Source organism: Gobio gobio (genome assembly GCF_949357685.1).
Source record: "Gobio gobio genome assembly, chromosome: 17".
NCBI lineage: Eukaryota > Metazoa > Chordata > Actinopteri > Cypriniformes > Gobionidae > Gobio > Gobio gobio.
In genome coordinates, this window is record NC_137110.1 from 27,019,688 (window position 1) to 27,040,705 (window position 21,018).

A 21,018-nucleotide genomic window follows, 5' to 3' on the forward strand; every position below is an offset into this window, starting at 1 on the left:
CATATTTGAAATCACCAATGAAATCTGACTAAAACTGTCTCATAAATTTTGTTTCTAAATGCTCGAATCATGACAAAAAAATGAATTTTTTTCAGACTGGACCAAGTTAATGCGCATGCACAGTTCTAAGCGTGCGTCTCAGAACACTAACTGTTTCTATAGGAACCGGAGCTTCTAACAGCAGCTGTAGTGACGCAATGACTTTACCAATCACCGATTGGGTCTTTTCTCTATAGAAGGCAGAGATGGATGGATGGATGGATGGATGGATGGATGGATGGATGGATGGATGGATGGATGGATGGATGGATGGATGGATGGATGGATGGATGGATGGATGGATGGATGGATGGATGGATGGATGGATGGATGGATGGATGGATGGATAGATAGGATAGATAGATAGATAGATAGATAGATAGATAGATAGATAGATAGATAGATAGATAGATAGATAGATAGATAGATAGATAGATAGATAGATAGATAGATAGATAGATAGATAGATAGATAGATAGATAGATAGATAGATAGATAGATAGATAGATAGATAGAACACTTTATTGTAGTACAATCTAGTACAATGATATTATTAACGGTGACTCGGGTGTCCAAAAATGTCCAGATACATTTAGGGGCCACTGTAGCTTATACAGTTGTTCAGAGAGACTTTACCTCGAAGTGTTATGTCTTTATGTGTTTATTGTTTGAGTTCAATGCATACTGAGAAAAAAAAGACATTCTCAAGCCACTCCTCATGTAAAGTTATTGACTATCATACCCAAGTTTTGTGTTGAATTTGTGTGTGTGCATGTTCTTGTCACCAGAGACTAGTCACCACTTTCACACACACACACACACACACACACACACACACACACACACACACACACACACACACACACACACACACACACACACACACACACACACACACACACACACACACACACACACACACACACACACACACACACACACACACACACACACACACACACACACACACAGTCTTTTTCAAATGCTTCACCAATCTTCACCCTCTATTTCCCCAAACTTGGGCCCTTAAAACAACTTTTATTGTTTATCTGTGCTTTTTGTATGTATGTACTGTTTGTATGTGCGTTTCCCCACACGTGTGTTCTTTTATCTCTTTTCTTCTGTTCCTCGCAGCCTGTGATTGCCATCCTGTGGGGGCCGCTGGCAAAACCTGTAACCAAACCACAGGCCAATGCCCCTGTAAAGACGGTGTGACGGGTATCACATGCAACCGTTGTGCTAAAGGCTACCAGCAGAGCCGATCACCCATTGCCCCCTGCATAAGTATGTGGATCACTCAATGTCAAGATTTTTTTTTTCAACTTCAATCCCCAATGAGCGATAATACACAAATGTTTTTGTCCATGGAATGCATTGAAAAAAATTAGAAGAAAGGACTGTAGGATCCATTTCTTTTGGAGGAACAAGAAAATCTGCATTTCACAGTGGAAAGCATTTGGAACCATGTCTTGTTAACTCCTGTCATTCCACAGGATTATCACCTGCCATTCTTTAAATTATGTTTTCTTTGCTTCATGACCCAAATCAGTGAGATTGACATTTTTTTAGATTCTTAAAATTGTTGTTTAAAGATTACAAATGTATAATAGAGTCCTCGCTGCATGGGAAGGAATAAAGAAAACATATTATTCATCACTGGTGTATGTATTTGAAATGAAACTATTTAATAGGTGCTTTTGTCGACGAAACAATGCTTGGATATTAAACAAGGCAAGAAACGCTCAGGACACATTTTTGGCAGGGAGCTTAGAGGAATGAATTCAACCTTTACATTTTTGGAATTTTCTTGGGAAAGTCACAAGCATAGACACTCCGGTAATTGAATTGAAAATATTTCGTTTCTCTCATAATTGTGAAATAATGTTTTTATATTAATAGCCCATATAAATTTAAGCCGTATCTCAATCCCATGCCAAGCTCAGTTTAACACAAGGAAGTCTTGGCTACACATACCATTCTGAAGACCATAAATCAATAGGATTTAAATATATGTAACAGGCTTGTACTGTAATTTAATCTGGTATTAAACTCATTCCCATGCTCCCCAAGATGTTTAGAGCTGATATAGGAAGTAAAACCACCAAATTAGTCTTGCCAAAATGCCAACAGCAAAATTGACTTTCCTTGGTACTAGTTCTTTATTGAACTATATACCTAAAATCACTCAATATGGTATGTTATTTTTTTTGTTGCGTTGATTAAAATACTGTTTTGGATGACTTTAAAATTTGCGATGTCATCCTGAATGAGTAACATTACATATTAATATGTGACCCTGGACCACAAAACCAAGTCATAAGTCGCACAGGTATATTTGTGGGAATGGCCAACAAAAATTGGTCAAATGGGTCAAAATTATCGATTTTTCTTTTATGCCAAAAATCATTAGGATATTAAGTAAAGATCATGTTCCATGAAGATATTTTGTAAATTTCCTACCGTAAATATATAAAAAAATTATTAGTAGTAGTAATATGCATTGCCAAGGAGTTCATTTTAAAGGCAATTTTCTTTTTTTAGATTCCAGATTTTCATATGAATCTCAGCCAAATATTGTCCTAACAAACCATACATCAATGGAAAGCTTATTTATTCAGCTTTCAGATGGTGTATAAATCTCAACTTCAAAAAATTGACCCTTATGACTGGTTTTGTGGTCCAGGGTCACATATTATTATTAAGCCTTGTTTACTGGCCAAAAGCACCATAGTGCATAATCGCAAAAGAAACATATTTAAGCATGAGCATAAAACATTTTTTTGGACCCAAGGAGATGATGAAGATGATTTTTTTTTTTAATCAGAAGACTTGATTCTTTCTTCCTTAAAAAAGCTCTTTTTTGCATGCTTGTGCACCAGCTCCACAGAGCACATGAGCACTCTTTTTATCAACTTCTTCATATTTCTCTTAGTACGCTTGAGCTGTTCAGTCATCCTCTTGTTTTGTGCTCATGGCAGTAACTGCCTTTTCTTCTTGTATATTTATGTTACGATAAAGCAACTGTTCTTTTTTTTCTTTTTTTTACCACTTTTATGAATTCAATCACTTCGATGAAAAGGTCTTTCCTCACGCATGGCTTTACTGAGTGTAAACTTCCCTCCGTTTATGAAAGGGCAGTGAAAGGAGGAATGAAAGAATCAAGTCTTGGACAAGCATCTTGCTGTTTTTCATAACAACAAAAGAGGGATACAGATGGAGCAGTTCAGCAAATTGTGTGCCATTCTGTGAACCAATGTTTTGTAAACCTGTTCAATTCACTCTGCGGATGGATTCATAATGTGAAACCTGTAACATTTTCTTATAGAGTTTCAAATAAGCAGCAAGAAATTGTCAGAAAAGAAGCTAATATTTATTTTTATATTGATCTTAAAATCATTATTTCCCTTCATTATTTAATTTGAATGTAATATTATATATATTGTTAAAAATGTAAACCCATTATACATTGATTGAAATTTAATTTACTTTGCTAATTGTGCTTTCTTTTTTGGAACAGAAATTCCCATTGCTCCACTAACCACCACTGCAAGCAGTACAGAGGAACCTTCAGGTTAGTTCTGCTAACTATAGTCTTAAATGAGAATTGTAGAATATTGTTTTAGCGAGTTTAATGCCATTAACCATATGAGCTCTTATCTATTAAAAAGTTAGGCCAGATGTAAGTGTCTCGTACTGAGGAGCTGATGCAGCACTGTTTGGGGGCACATTCTTACTTATTTGCTGATTTAAGGTTTTCTTCACTTTTGAGTGTAAAGTGGGATTTGATTGACCCCAACCCATTATGGAAGAGGAACTGCTGAAATTATTAGGGGATCTAGTTTTACAGTTGCATCCCTTGACACGTTCACTCTTGCCACAGATGTTTTATAAATATGTCTAAAGTAAGCAGAACGTCAGACTGAACTGCAACGTCTGCCAAATGATTTCATTCAGCATCAGACAGTAAAACACTGTCTGCAAATATACAAACGCTTCCCTAAAATTTCTTGCAATTATAGACTAAGTGTCTCCTGATCAGATGTTTAATTTCCGAACTTCCTGGAGCCATCAGCTTCTCTCTCTCTCTCTCTCTCTCTCTCTCTCTCTCTCTTTTGGTATTTTCAACATAGTGAGGGAACATGCTTTAGGTTGCCCGTATGGAAAAAGTATTTGTTGAAGAAATATTCGTCATTCTCAAGGACAGAGGAATTCTAGCGTGCAAAAAAAATCTTTGCAGCTGTTGGTTGATCGTCGCAGACCTCTAATGCTTTACTGACAGATAAGATTGACAGCAGAGCTGCTGGTATTCTCTCTCTCTCTCATGGACCTCATTTCATTCTTCTCTGGGATATTTTTCTCTGCCCCCACATTTACCGTCTCTTTTATTCTCTCTGCATTTCTCCCTCCTTTGTCCTAAAATACCCACTCCCTCTCTCTCTAGCCCATCTGAAACCAATTCTCTGTTTCATGACTGGTAGTTTGGCTATTGCCAAATGTCAGAACTGCATTGTGAAAACTGTCTTTCCTTAATGGACTATCAATGATTTGAGATAGAGGGTGTTATGACCCATGCAAAATAAACAAATAGGCAAAGCGGAGGGAAAAGGTTAACCCATTTACCACAATGTGTTTCCATTTGTCATGGCCTGACCCTAAAGCATATGGCAGCACATGTGTAAAACCTAGACATGCAGGAAAGCTGTATTGTGCTTGTCTTAGCATTTTTATTTTTGATTTTTGTAGACAAGAAAGAGTTAAAACAGTGCTAAACGAATATATATATATATAATTTTCTCTATGTATAATTAGTTATTTATTCTTTATATTTATTTGTTTGTTTATTATGTCACCACTGTTTTAGCGGTTTATTTCACAGAAATAAAGACAACAATGCCATGCTATTATGATTTTTTAAAAATTACTAAAATGCAAGATAGCTGCATTGTGCCAGCATTTTAGCATTTGTGTAGAAAATAAACAGTTAAAACAGTGCTGCACAAATTTAAATAAATACAATTTATCTGTATATAATTTGTTTATACATTACAGTAATATAAAAATAATTGTTTATTTGTCTGTTTTATTTGTCACCACTGGTTTCTTTTTTTTCCTGTTTTTTTTTTTTTAAAATACTAAGACAGGCACAATACAGAAATACTAAATTAGAAAAAGTTTATTTCAAACCAAAAAAAAAAAGGTGAAATTAATTTAATATAAGGTCAGAAAATGTAAGATATAGAACCTTTCTAATCACTTAATGGAATCTGTGTTTTGGCAAGCTCTATTTCAAAAATCGTAATTTATTTGCAAAGATCGTGTGACCTTTAATCCAGGCAATGGGGGCACCGCTGATTTTGAGCCCTTAAAATGTTTGACCCATCTGGTTTCGAGAGCAGCCCTCCATGGAAACTGCAGCATTCCAAATCAAGCTGATGGAGAGGTGGAGCACAGGACAGACATATTTGAGTGCCCCCATCAAAATGGACGCTCCAGACCACCCACACATCCTGCTATGGAACTGCATACATTATGCCTTCACTCCGGGCCCAAAGCTCACCTCAGGATAGCGCAATACGGCAGAAAAATATGACCTCATCCAATAGATGATTGCAAACAGATGTTCTTATCAGGGCACCTCCACCCTACTCTTTAGCAGTTGCCCCCTTAGACAGAGAAAGACTGAGATTGAGAGAGAGAACCTGTACATTCTTGTACAGAAGGGTGGGGCAGGCAGCTGTGTAGCAGGTGTCTATGAGAATGAAATAGGGGAACGGCAGGAGGACAGAGGGAAAGTCGAGGGAGGAGAGGAGAACGAGGATATTAATATGTCTTCAGCTCTGCCACATGGGGAGGAGTGCATTGCGAAAACCTCTGATTGCTCGGCTCAGACAAAACACATATTGTGTGGCGAGGTCATGCATGGTGTGAGTCACCACTCCCAAGACCCCTGTATAATCCCTCAGACGCACACTCATCTATGACTGACAGAGATGTCTCTACAAACCTGCACTAGGAGATCAGTGCCTGTTGTTTTTACAGTCACCAAAACTGACATGGTGGTTATGGTTGGCATGGATTTTGTAGATGTTCTGTTGTTTGCACAGAGAAAAAGTGTGTCAAAATTGTACCTTTAGGGGTACAACAGCTTGTCACTGGAGCAGTACCCTTAAAAAAACATCTTTGTACTGTTTTTTCCCACAAAAAAGTTCATTGTAGTACCTTAAGGTACGTATTTGTACTCTAGGGTGCACCTTTTAGGAGTAAAAAAGGTACAACGATGTCCTTTTAAGGGTACTGCCCCAGTGACAAGCTGTTGTACCCCTAAAGGTACATTTTTTTGTTTTACGCAGGCTGTATGTGTGCATGGGGAATGCTCAAATAATATTTTTAAACAATATTTTACATAATTCAAAGGATAGTTCAGCATTTACTCACCCTCATGTTATTTCAAACCTAAATGATTGTATCAGTAAAACACAAAAAGTATATTTTTGAAGAATATTGTGGCTGCCCTTTTCCATACAGTGAAAGTGAATAGGGACTGGAGCTGTCAAGCTCCAACATGACAAAAAGCACTATCATAAAACTATCAAAAGTCATCCATATGACTGTGTACTGTAATACATGTGTAATTAGCTTTGTGTGAGAAACAAACTGAATTGTTTCACTGAAACAGAATTTTATTGACTAAAAATTATGAATTAAAAATGAATTATGACTTTAATTTCCATATGTTCCTTATGCAACTACTACATGACTTGAAAAGACATGGAATAAAGTGGGCAAGTGATATATTCTTCAAAAATTTACCTTTTTGTATTCCACAGAACATTGTCAGAAAAAGTAAAATATGCAACAAAAAAGTAGCTTTAAAAGTACAACAGCTTGTCACTAGGGCAGTACTGTCAGTACCTTTATCTTATACACCCTTAAAGGGTTTGCCTTAAAATGTAACTGAGACAGTTGTTGTACCCGTGATGACAAACAGACCCCAACCATACCTTTTTTTTCTGACAAGAAAGAAAGTCATACAGGTTTGGGACAACGTGATGAGTAAATAATGACATAATTTTCATTTTAGGGTGAGCTATCCCTTTACCACTGTCGCCCTTGTAAGACCAAATGGTCCCATAGAATTCTGCAAGTCTCCTAGTGATTATAAAAGGAACAAATAAAAAAGGGGGAGTAAGAGACAGAGGGAGGGAAAGTGAGAATTAGAGAGTGAGAGACAGAAAGAGAGTGAATAGTGTTGAATTAGTGTCTCATCATGAATGCAAAGCTCTCGTCTAATTTAAAACTGGCCTCTCCTCTCTCCTATTTCACATTGACCGATTTCGAGGGGTTGGCGATGTTCCCCACACATCTCTTGGCTTCATTTACAGTAATGAAGTTGATTTCAACTTCTCAGCCCATTAGAATGATGCCACCGTGACCAGAACTGCACAAGCTTTCTGGTCTTTTTAGTTAAACCAATGTCAGAATTCAGGAGACAGCTATTTCTTAAACTCTTGAACGGAATGAAAGAATGGCAGAAAACGAGGAGGATATTTTGAGAGGTTGAGAGTAGGAGGAAAAAAAAGCTGTTCCCTTTGGAATAGAACCAGCTTGCCCATTGAGTCCCTGCCCCAGTGGGAGCTTGGGGCTCTGGCTATAATCTAATTACATGCTTTATTTGCAGCAATTTGTTTCTCAATCAGTCTCATTCCGCAAGGAGAAAGCCTTCCCCCTGTGCACTCATTCACACCTCATTGTTACAGTTCCCAGATCTGCGGCGTGCGCATTAATAGCATTGTCTGTGCCATCAGAGGTCCAACTGGAAACAGACCTCAGGTCAGCTTCAGGCTCTTTTTGCTAACAACAGAGTACAGTGTCTGCCGTCTTCAAGCATTAAAAGACCCAGCAGGTTAGATTGTCGGTGTTAGATGTCAAGGCTTTTCAAAAGTGCTGAGTGAGGCTGAATAGCGCAGACTCATTAGCTGTTCTTCGCCGAATCTCCAGACCAACAACTTCCCTCAATGTCTAGCGACGGAGGGAATTCATCCACATATGTTTCCCCACAGGGGTCCCCACAGTCAGCGTGTAACCGGTGCCCTCCACTCATTCTTCAGTGTCAAACAAGCCTCACATTCAAACTTACACGCAGCTTTCTTTTACTCACTGGCACCGCTAGCAGTGCCACTGGACGCGGTGCCAAAATCTCTCGTACACAGCTTTCGCTTGAAAAGACGGCAGGAAAAACATCCATTAAGGTGACACCGGCTTCTGTGGGAGCATCATGGCGGGACGGCAAGCTAACCCTACTTCCCCTAACTCAAGAGGGGGTACAATGAGTACATTTTTCTTTGCTGAGGGGGACTAGATTTTCGAATAGGAATCTCAGGGTGCTCATCACCTCTTTAAAGGAGAGCTAATGAGAAATGATGGCTATCAAAAGGAAGTATCGTGATGGCATTAAATAGGGTTATAGGAAAACAAAGCAGTTGCTCTGCAGTCTTCATTTAAATGGAAATGAAGCTGCCACAGTATGGACTCTCAATTTCATTTCGGTTACAGTTTCTCTGCCATTTCCAATCTACAGTGTGCACGGTTTGACTCGCCCAACCCCACCTTGGACTCCCTCGCGCAACCACTTCGGCGCGACTACTTTCACGGGCATTTTTTTCTGTTTCCTGGGTTTCCCAGGCAACCTCATTCACACAGAGAGAATAGAGAGTCCAAAAGAAAGTAAAAGGCAGGCATGGAGCGAGGGTCGGCCGAAACAATGAAGTTTGTTCATATGCAGGCGAGCTGAAAGGTTTTTCTCTCCCCCTCCTCCGTCTCCTCATTCCATCCATCCACTAAAAGAAGGCCATGACAATGTAAGGGGAATGGCAAAAGAAATCTTCTCCATTTAAACATCTGCATGCTCGAAAGAAGTGTTTTTAATGAATTAATCGTGTCCGTATCCTCGTACGGCATCTGAGTGGAAGGCGTAACTCGTTTTATCTGGGAAGAACTGTAGAAGAGGCCCAATCGGAACTGAATTCCTTGCGCTTTTTTTGCCAAAACACCATGTTTCTTCTTTATTTTTACACACAACAAGCTTTTTGAACACTTTATGTGCTGCTAATTTTCCCCCTGACCTCCTTTTGTGCTTGGACAACCCTTGCTCCCCCTTCACCGCAACCTCCCTGAGTGCCGAACCAATAAATGCCAAAGGTTGAAATGGTCTTTAGGGGTTGCGGTGGGGGAGGGGGCATTAGGACAGACGTACAGGCTGAGTTGACAGCACCGGGAGGGAGGTGTCGTGATTCAAAAAGCCCTAATCAGGCCCATCATGGCACTGACAGTGGAGACAAGGGTGAGAAATTAGCATGGAACTGAAAAAAAAAATTGCTGGGTGGCACAATACGCTTGGCCTCAGAGGGCTCCCATCAGAGCAGGGGAGGGTCCAGACATCCAGAGAGCAGAACGAGAGGGACCTTTTGTCTCCTGCTTTTCTAAGGAGCAAAGGACACTTTTCTGAATGCCTCACAAGCCCTATTACAGCCTCACAATTAAACTGGGCAGATGGGTGTCACAACAGGCCAGGGCTTTAGGATAGATGTGTAGTTTGCAGAAGTGGCTCTCTTTTTGACAATGTTCCCTCTTTTACATTCTTTAATTGTGTTGTTGGTTTTTTTTTTTGTCATCTCCCCCTTCCTTTCTTCTTTTAACCTCCAAACTTAGACTGTGAATCCTACTGCAAGGCATCCAAAGGCAAGCTGAAGATCAATATGAAGAAGTACTGCAAGAAAGACTACGGTGAGTGAGAAAAGTGCACACAACACTCATTTATGCAGGTGGCTCAAATCCTTGCCCTCTACAACATCTTTATTCTTCATCCAAAGCCGAATTCCCTCGAGCCCCCTCAGTGTTGGTATATTGTAGTGATGGCTTACTTAGGGCTTTCAAGAAGAAAGTCAAAGGATCAAACAGGAGGAAAGGCCATCAGTGAGGGGTTTAGGGGAGGCTGCGTTGACGGACAGCCCAGCAGGTATTTTAGCCCAAAGCGGATCAAACCATGGCAGTGTGACGGGCAGAAGGGACCGGAGTGCTCACAGATATCCTCATTAAGGGAAGCGCATGTCCCTGTCCTGCATTCCTGGGGGCAGCAGGCCTTCTCTTGTCCATGAAAAGGAGCAGATGTGCAGCCCTACAGAGGTGGGGTTGTTTCATCAGTCAAGCGAGACCCCGTGAACTTAAAGAGCTTAGCAGATTTAATAACAGCCAGAGCATTTTAACAGCTCTTTTGATTCATTTCAGTCAGCAGACACTCCAAATAAATTAGTTTGAAATAATTTTCTTTTGTGAAATGTATAGATTTCAATTATTTAATTAAAACATTAATGTTGAATAAAACACAATAAATATTATTTGGGTATAGGTATAATTGTAATCTTTTTTGAAAATTGCTATATGGGAATATTATCACATTATTTTATGGGTCAATGACAATAGTGTGTCCATTAACTATTTATAAATATTTAATTGTGACAAGGAATGTTGGTTTCATATGGTTTTGAAAAACATGTAAATAATTACTCGCTTAGTATTCAAGAAAAAGTATTTACATATTTTCCTCACACACTGTGTACACACATTAATCATTGAAGCTTTTTTTAAAATCCTTTTCAATGTAAGAAATATGTGTTATTTATTTTTAATTATTAAATTATAAATATCATTACGTTTTTAGGGAAATCGCACCAGAAAACACTTTACGAACTGAACTAAACTTGCCTTACTATTATAAAATCAGATATTTTAAGAGACTTACTTGACTTTGACACAGTCATGAGGATCTGCAGGGGTTCTCTCTATGATGTCTATTTAATTTTTACCCCCTGTATGGTTCTGCTTGTTGGTGGCACCGCATGCCTTTGTTTTTCAAATAATTATAAGCATTGCCGTTTAAAAATTTATTTAAAATAATAATACAAATGTATGCCTCAAGGTTAGGGTTAGGGTTAGGGTTTTCTTTTTTTCTTAAAAAAAAACAAACAAACAAAAAAACATTCTGTTTATAAATTTCTTCATTATGATATCAGGAAAGTTGAATCACCCTGCTACTTTTTACTTTATGACCCCAAAATATCCAAATGAACTTTAATTCAGAAAATGTTCATCATATAAAATGTTTATTCTATTCACTGTATATATGATTTTTTTAATGAATATTTGAAAACATAAAAAAGAAAGAAAAAAAATAGTGTTGTCATTGACCCATGATTTTAAAAGTCCTAATTATGAGACAAAAAGTTGAAAACATGATTCTAAATGTCCTCATTAGGATATAACAAGTCAAAAATATTATTGTAAAAGTTATAAGTATGATACAAAAAGTTGAAATTTAAAAAAAATTATTTACCAGTTATTTACAGTCAAACCAAAAATTATTCAGACACCAGATGTATTTTTTATATTTAGTTAATTTATAGTGCATTCACGTAAGTGAGGATAGCAAAATAAAGTAAATGTGACATATTATACACAAAAATTCTTGCAGTGGACTACCAGTAAAATACAAATTTGGGACCAAAATTATTCAGACACTTTGACCTGACCATGTTTTGCTTAAGTGTTTGTTTTTTCTTTTCTTTCTTTAATTGCTAATGCGATCTTTTACACCATAGACTGAACTAAATGAAGCATTGCTTGGTATATATATATGATATATATATATATTGTGCAAAGTGTTTATGCCCAATAGACCTCTGTATGATTCAGCGTCTATTCAGGATAGGGGAAAAAAACAGGGAATCCCTGCCGCGCAGAGAGGAGGTCTGGCACACACATTGGTAGTTGCATCTTACATGATGAATACTCAGTGCCATCACCTCCCGCAGACCGGCTTTGCATGTTCTCCTTTCTACACTGCCATTACTCCTTTAAGACTCATTTAAGAATTTATCCAGATAATATGGTCCCCCGCTGACTTCAATTTACAGTTGTCCTAAGTTATGGAGAGCTGGCCAGCTCCCCCTTTACTCAAAAGTGAACAATCTAGGATAAACTCCCACATTCTGAGCATTAAACCTAATCCACTTTCCTTCTGCCTTCTCGAGCATCAGGGGGGCTTTATACAGCAGCACGGGGGGAAATGGCTGGAAATGGTATTGAACTTGAAGATGGAGTCATCTAAAGACTTATGAGAGGATACAGGCCTTTTGTGGCATGATATTTACAGCCTCATGCCTCGCTGGCACATTACCCATAAAACACCACAGGAGTCCTGACCACAGCTGGGCTTCCACAGACATGTTGTTAGCATTGGATAAATGACTTCCACCTTTCGAAATGATGACAGTGACAGTTTTCCATAAAGTTAGGGGTTTTTGGATTTCATCTGTGATGATATTCTAGTGTACTTACCTATAATTTTTATAATTTTTTCACCCTTATGTTGCTCCAAAAGTTTTTTTCTTCTGTTGAACACAAAACGTAATTTTTTGAAGAATATCCTGATAAGAACTAAGGCAGTTAAACTCAAAAGATCAAAAAGTGTTAATATTGTCAGTCTTCTGAAGTTGTACAATAGTTTTGTGTAGGAAACAGACCAAAATTAGTAGGGGTGTAACGATTCATCTACTACATCGATGTATCGATTTATTTTCCTACGATCTAACTACATCGATCTGTGCTCGGCAAGTTGGCCTTCCGGACGACATATATCGATCTAACATCGTTTTAAAAGGTAATCAATCGATTGTATCGATCATAGGAAATAACGCATTGGATTTAAGCACGTCAGACTTTAAATGGATGTTTTTTCTTAGCACTTTTAATGATAAAGGCGTTAAACGTTACTCGATTCAGTCTGCCTATCTGTGACATCATCGCAACGCACGCACCAGCAGCAGCGCTAAGAAAACAAAACAGCATGGCGGATGGCAGAGGAGAAGCCAACGAGCGAGAAATTATCAAGTCACCAGGAGAAAGAGCTAAGTTAGTAACGTGTTACCTGTACTTTCAACCCTTGCTAAATGTTACCTGTGCATTCCTGACACCAGTGTGCCAGCAGAGCGAGTTTTTAGTACTGCTGGCGACATAGTGAACGCACAGAGAAGTGTTCTGCGGTCAGATCATGTTGATATTTTTGAAAAAGAAATATGTAGAGTCATTGAAGAGTAGTTGGTTACATTTTATCTTTTGTTAAATATTGTTTGTTTATTAAACTGAGAGTAGTAGCAGGTTCAGCCAGTTTATTCAAACTGAAGAAATGTTGGTTGCACTTTATTTTTGATATTAATATTGTATTTGTATTATTTTAATGTTGAAAAACAACAGCAAAAGTAACAGGTACACCTACTATTAATTAAACCTGAAGAGAAGTTAGTTGCACTTTATTTTTGATATTAATATTGTCATATTATTATGTTGGATAACAAAAGCAGAAGTAGCAGGTTAACCTACTGTTGAAATGTTGGTTGCACTTACTGTGCTTTTATTGAAAATGTATTGAATATTGAAAATGAGAGCAGAAAAGGTTAACTTCCTGTTAATTCAACCTAAACTGTTGATTGCACTTTATTCAAATAAAATTTGAATGCATTTGCCATTAATTGTTGTTTACTTGTTTGTTTATATCCATAATTAATTGATACCTGATTCCCTTACAAGAAACAACAGGAATCTTGGAAATTTCACCTGCACTGACCAGTATCCAGATATTTATTTCAGTCACACAATTTTTGGCTAAAAAGTTACTGAATCGATTTCAGGTCACTGAATCGTTTCGGATCGTATCAATCTAAATGAACCAAAATCGTCCTTGAATCGTATCGACAACCTCAAATCGTGATACGAATCGAATCGTTGTTAAAACGAATCGTTACACCCCTAAAAATTAGTCATTATTCCTTGATAAACTTCCTCTCGACTGCTGTTTACTGCTACTACGACTGAATCATCGAGGTAGTGCGTTGAGAGTCAGATCAGTGCAATTCCAGAACATAACATTCAGACCGGTTATGTGAACTGCTTTAAGCATTTCATTGAAAAGATCAGACCTAAACAAATGAGTCGTTTATGAATAGTACATATCCTAGCCTCTCATGACTGGATATAACATTTTTTTGTGAATAACAATTTCAGTGTTACTCACACAAGTCTATGAAATGGCATCAGAAGATTTGGAATATTGTTAACGAGTCATATGAACCACTTTAATTCATTTTGATTATATGGAAAAGAACAGACAGGATATTCTTTAAAAATTCACTTTCTGTGTTCTACGGAAGAAACAAAGTCATAAATGTTTGGAACAATATGAATGTGAGTAAATACAGAATGTTAATTTTCCTTTAAACATAATTACAATTTATTTCAATGTATTCACAATTGAAACCGAATATCATTAAACAAGCAGTGAGTTGCTCAGAGGGTCATGTTGCAGTTTTATCATGCCTGCATTGAATCCATCTTACCGTATGGCATAGCGGTCTGGTTTGGTAATTTGACAGTTACTCTTAGATCTCAGTTCAACCATTTGGTGCATACAGCAATGAAAGTGGTTGGTCCGGGGGTTTACCTCAATCAGTATACATTCAACAAAATCATTTTTAAAAAGGCAAAGAAAATGACTTTGGACCTTTCTCATGTGTTTTATTCAGAATTCGAACAACTTCCATCTGGTCGTTGTTTTCGTACTCCAAAGTGTATAAGAATTATTTTGTTCCCCTGGCTACAAGGTTGTTAAACTCTAGTTCAAAGGACACAACGGTGTGATTATGTATTGGTGTGGGTATCTTGTTATGCTGCTTACCTGCATTGGCCAAAAACATTTTCCCTTAAAGGGACAAATTAATTATAAAGTAAAGTGATACTGTATATTGCGATTTAACTTATTAAACTTATCCAAACAAATCTTAAGCATTTTTTTCCTTCTAATTAAATTGATTAACTATTTTGCCGCCATTGACGGAATTTTCCGGCAATCCATGTTGTCAGTGTTATACGGTAGGGGGTGCTATTACGCATCTCATGAAAGATTACAGAATCTCTGGATCAAAACACAGGCGAAGAAGCAGAAACAAGCGAAATAAGCATTGCTTATGCACATGTAAAACATGATCATCAAACATTAAACAGCATATAAAATCAAAACTGCCTAACGTTACTGAATGAAATGTCGACCCATGAAGAGATATAGAACTGTGTCATTGTCCTATATCCAATCCAGACGTAGTCTTTGACAAAAGACTAAATTTTCTACGCAAAATGTTGCTTTTATTTACAAAACGTACCCCCATTCAAGTGTTTATAAAAAAGAATACATGAAGCTAGAATGATAGAATGAAGAAGAAAAAATAAGCAGAGACTCTGTTCTTTCTCTTGATATATTACATGTTCAGATATCATATATATACATGTTAAAAATATTCTGGGGGCCATGAACGTTTTGTGAAAATTATCAAAAATGCTGGTGCTGGCTGGTAACTTCAGAAAAAAAAAAAAACCTGGAGGGGAAAGAGTTAAAGAACTTTGAGGCGCCCTGGCACCTGATACAACTGAGAAGTCTAAACTCAGTCTAAATGGATGCTATGTGGCGCAATATAAAAAATTGATTCCTGTATATGTAAAAAATGTATCCTTTTAATGGTATTAGATGAAACTCATGAAAAATGAGTTCTTATAAGCGGAATGTTTATAACCTGAGGTTAAGCATTCTACATCAGAGGAAAAAACATATATGTTCTGCATGGCTCTAGCCTTAAAAAAACATACATGCAGACAGTGAGTAAATGTGTGAAGACTGTAAATGGACAGATACTTAGATCACCAACCATTAGCCTGCATGATACTGTCTCAACCTGCAAAGCATTACGCAGACGAAATTAAATCTGCCTGTTTTGCTGGTCCTTTTTTGTCAAAGTCACCTTACAAAGCACCTTGAAGGCTATTAATAATGAAAGGGGAACACCATGAGTCTACAGGCGGTTTAAGCAGATTTTGAGGATTCACACTTGCAAGGATTCTCAAACTGCGGCGAGGTTTGAGTTACATGCTTTATTTGAGGCACTTTAAACTGAAGGTTGACCTGCATTGCTTCAGCAACTGAGACGATACAAACGACTTAATCAGAATCAGAGCCAACCTCTGAATCTGCGGCAGAACTATCATTTCACTTACGGCTGTAAATAATATGGGCTCAGTGTGTATATATTTATTTATAGATAAGATTTTAGGATACAATTTACATATGCAGTGGGGACCAAAAGTCCACACACAAAATCTGCTATTTAAAATCTGAATTAAACCTGGAAAATGAATAGAAAATGAATTAAATTTCTTAGCCACTAATGAAGACATACTGTGAAAGCTTGTTTCCACCACAAAAAGGTAATTGCATCTTTTTATCTCACAATTCTTACTTTTTTTCTCAGAATTGCGTGACAAAGTCACAATTAAATTATAAAGTCAGAATTGCACGATATAAAGTTGAAATTGCGAGAAAAAAAGTCAGAATTGTGAGTTTATATCACGCAAGTCTGACTTTATATCCGCAATTGCACATTTATATCTCGCAATTCTAAGAAAAAAAAGTCGCAATTATCTTTTAAAATGTTTTATTCTGTGGCGGAAAAAAGCTTCCATAACATACCAAGTACATACCAATAAATTATTACAACCCTCTACAATGAGAGTAAATCACTCGCATATTCAAGTAAATCTTCACTCTGGGTGAATAAATAATATCTATCATTAGCTAATAAATGCTTAGATTTTACTCGTCAATGTGTGTCTAAGAGGCTAAGAATAAGTTTAGCATAGATAGATTTTCACTCTCTGAACACTCAGAGAAACAGTGTTTCGCTCTCCGTCAAGCGAACTGTCTATTCAGTTCAGCTCAATGGATGTGCGTACCTGTATTTGACGTACCGTAAACTCTAGTGTCAAGGCGCACAACTCGCAATCTCATTAGCTGGCGCTCATCTATTACCTTCACTGTTTTGATATCAGCAAATCAGTTTGAGCAACGCTGACAACATGATTAATATTCATAAACCCAGCAGATCATCAGTCTTTAGTGTGTTGTATATTGTTATTAATAGTAGAATTAGTAGTAGTAGTAGTATTATTTTATTAATAATTAATATGATCTATAACTATTATACTTTTTTTTACAGAAACACTGAATGACCAACAATATCTTAAGCACCACCACCACCTAAGTTCAGTTAAAATGACAAATATGCATTCACACACACATTATTATGTATATATAAATACACACACATTAATGTATGTTATATATGTTATATGTATATGTATATCTATATATATGAAATATTTGCATGTATATACTGTATGTATGTATTTATATAATTTATATTATATATAAATATCAATATTGTATATATAAATATAGAAAAACAACATGCATTTGTTTGTATTTATATGTAATAATTATACACACATATATTATGTAAACACAAATGTTTATTTTGGATGCGGTCAATCACGATTAATCGATTTGACAGCACTAATATAAATAAAATAATTTATCAGTCTGACGAGGAAACAAAAAAACTACTAGCCAATGCCGATTATATTGCCAAGGTGTGCGTAGAGGGTTGTATCATTATTATTATTTTTTGTAATAAAATATTTGTATTCAATTAGTAGACTGAAATATTTTCACTTGTGATCTCAGATTTTTGGACCTCATTGTGTGTAAGGGAACATATTTTTCATTCACAGATTAATTTTGTGAATAACACATGAATTTAAAAAGTACAAAACAAATTAATGCATTCTATTAATGTCATTTAAAATGGTTTTAAATAAAATGTTTAAATTTAAATGAAATAAATGAAGTATTTTAAAACACCACAGGAGACACAGGAAGGAAAAATAATTCCATCTGTATTAATAGTGGAAAAATAATTCTCCTTTATTTTTGTCTGTCATTCTACAGCTGTTCAGGTCCACATCCTAAAGGCAGAGAAAGCTGGTGAGTGGTGGAAGTTCACCGTCAACATCATCTCTGTCTACAAACAGGGTGAAAGCCGAATCCGCAGGGGAGACCAGTTTTTGTGGGTCAGAGCAAAGGACGTGGCCTGCAAGTGCCCGAAGATCAAGCCCGGCAAGAAGTACCTACTTCTGGGCAATGATGAGGATTCCCCTGGACAAAGCGGAGTGGTGGCAGACAAGGGCAGTCTGGTCATTCAATGGAGGGACACTTGGGCTCGAAGACTCCGGAAGTTTCAGCAGCGAGAGAAGAAAGGAAAATGCAAGAAAGCATAGTGAGGGGAAAAGGAAAGAGAGCTGGACAGAGAAACAACAGACGAGTGGTGGATGAAAAGATAATAAGGGAAAGGAAGAGAAAAAAAGAGGAACTGAACATCGCTGCTTTGAATAAAGGCATGAAGACAATATTAACATTTTGTTTTTAAAATAGGAACATGTGTGAAGGAGTTCACGATGCAGTTTTCATTTCTTATTTGTTTCCTTCAAGATTTGTTTGCTGTTTGCCGATTTTGCACCTGTGTCAATTATATAAAAAAAAAAGGTATTTGATGTTAAATGGCTTCATATTTCAGATCCATTTTGGAGGGTTTTCATGTTCTAAAACAATTTTTAAGGTAAAAAATATTAAACAATTCTTAATGGAATAGTCCTCTTCAATACAAAAAAATACAAAAAATTCATGAGAGAGCTTTAGCGTTTAAAAATTAATATGCTCTTACTTATGCATAATGCATAATGGCATCCGAGATGCCAACGTTTCAGAAATTTGAAAACATTTCAAAATTCTGTTTTCGGTAGGAATTTTTTATATGACAGACATCAAAACAACTTTGCTCTTCTTTAGCCAATTTAAAAGGTTCTTTTTATTCAAGGTCTGAAAAGTATCACTTTGTAACAACACTGCATGAAAACAGTTTTATGCATATATTGGTGCATATTATGTTTTATAATTCAGCATTATTAGTTGTTGCAATTTTCAAGTTGCATGGTTTAACATTATCATTGAATTCAGATGCAAAAAAGATCTTGTACAGTGTAACATAACACTACTAATCTTCAAAGACTGGTGCTGCTGGGTTTGCCCAGACTCTGAAACTGTCCCAGCAAATGCACGACAAAAGCAAATCAATAGTTTCTGTTCAAAGAAAGATGTTTCTGGTTGCCTTTTCATTGTAGGTGGCCTGCAGTTCACTACTTCAAGGTTAAAGAATCATCTAACAATTGCTGAAAAGAAGCTCTGTACATTTTTTTAAGTAGCGCCTATTTTCTTCAACAGTCCCCACTAATATAGGCTACATTTGGTAGAATTGAGGATTTTTTTAAGCCATGTCGGTGAGTGTAGAACATGCCACACTTCTTTACAAGAAAATAAACTGTCCTCATAATTGTTGAAAACTGATTTATGATCTATAAAAAATGTAATGGCATGCTTGTAAAAACCCTAAAATGATCAGCATGCATCTACAATTATTTTTGAACTTGGAATAAAACCACCATGTATATTTTTGTATAAGACGTGATGATTGAGGTAGATGAAATAATTTCTTGCTCTGATTCAATTGTTTATAGTCCAGACATGGACGATGACGTTCTTTTGTTAAAACAGAACTTCAGTGCGATGAGTCCGGTGTATAAACAGGCCTTTTCGTAAGTCCTAAAAGTGTTGGTAGGATGGTGTGTATAGTTAGTATTTTACCTTGTGTGTAAAACAGTATTTAGAAGTGTACGGATTACCTTTAACTAGTATTCATGAACTAGTATTTAGTTTTGTAAAGCGACAGCATCTCTCCTTTAACATTTCCATGTCCATTTAGGGTCTGTGAATGTAGGAATGCATGTACAGTAATGTTTCACTACAACAGAGAATTCTCTTCACTGTGAGAAACGCTGCTCACACACACACGCTTATTCTGTTACCGATGAGACAGAGTTCTCTAAGTACAGCTTTTTCACTGATCTTTGAGGGGTCACTTAACGTTTGATGGTGTGGTCAGTCATTCACAGATAATGAAAATAAACTGCACGAACTGATCATTTCAGTATCAAATACCAAAAAGAAAAAGACGGATTTGATGAATGGTTTACGTGTGCAGCAATTATTATCTTAACTCAATGATTACTTCTTGTAAATGTACACAATGTATGACATACAGATATTTATACATATGATGTATTTACCGGTTACAAACAATATTCGTAATACCACATGTAAATGTATTTTGTTTGGCACTCAGTATCTTAGTGCGCACTCATTTTTATTTTAAGTATTACAACGATGTAAATTTATGTTCAGTTTTTATTTTTCGCAGCAGTGGAAAGATGGCTCATGTATTTGACATTACCAGCAGACCTTACATACATTGCTTCTTGTTCATATTATGAATTGTAAATTTAGCTGTGACAAATACAAGACGTCTGCAATATTGTTTTACAATGCATACTAATATATTATGGTTATTATAAGAAAATATTTAATGACACAAGACATTGTGGATTTTTTTGACATCTTTTTACCTTTTTGTTGTTCGTTTGGTTGTTTGTTTGTTTTGTTTTTTTACAGTTTGTGGTTGTTTAGATGGTTGTGATTAAAACCCAGAGGGAAAAATAACTACTGAACACCAACCTGGTAGAACTACATTCAGCATTCATTTGGAATAAAATCTCAAAACATTACTAGTGTGCATTCTCATTCTTTACCTGCTTATACATTTTATTTAAAAAAAGTAAGTAATCAGCATTTATTTATTTAATCATTTAGATATTACAGTAAAGATTTAAGGAAATAAGCACTGAACATGACAAATATTAAATAACATTAATAAATATATACACTACCGGTCAAAAGTTTTCGGACGGTAAGATTTTTTAAATGTTTTTAAAAGAATTCTCTTCTGCTCACCAATGCTTCATTTCTTTGATATAAAATACAGCAAAAACAGTAATATTGTGAAATATTTTTACAGTTTACAATAACTGTTTTAAAAT

General features: G+C 36.4%; 1 protein-coding gene across 1 annotated transcript in view; it reads left to right on the top strand.

Moving 5' to 3' along the window:
• The window catches only part of ntn1a (netrin 1a), a 77,401-nt gene extending 56,696 nt beyond the window's left edge, over window positions 1-20,705 (top strand). Inside the window, exons 3-6 of the mRNA XM_079840137.1 lie at window positions 1,174-1,323; window positions 3,557-3,610; window positions 9,748-9,822; window positions 17,981-20,705. Coding sequence (XP_079696263.1) covers window positions 1,174-1,323; window positions 3,557-3,610; window positions 9,748-9,822; window positions 17,981-18,309 — 608 coding nt within the window. The 3' untranslated portion in view covers window positions 18,310-20,705. The remainder of the gene's footprint in view (window positions 1-1,173; window positions 1,324-3,556; window positions 3,611-9,747; window positions 9,823-17,980) is intronic.
• Window positions 20,706-21,018: the final 313 nt, after the last annotated feature.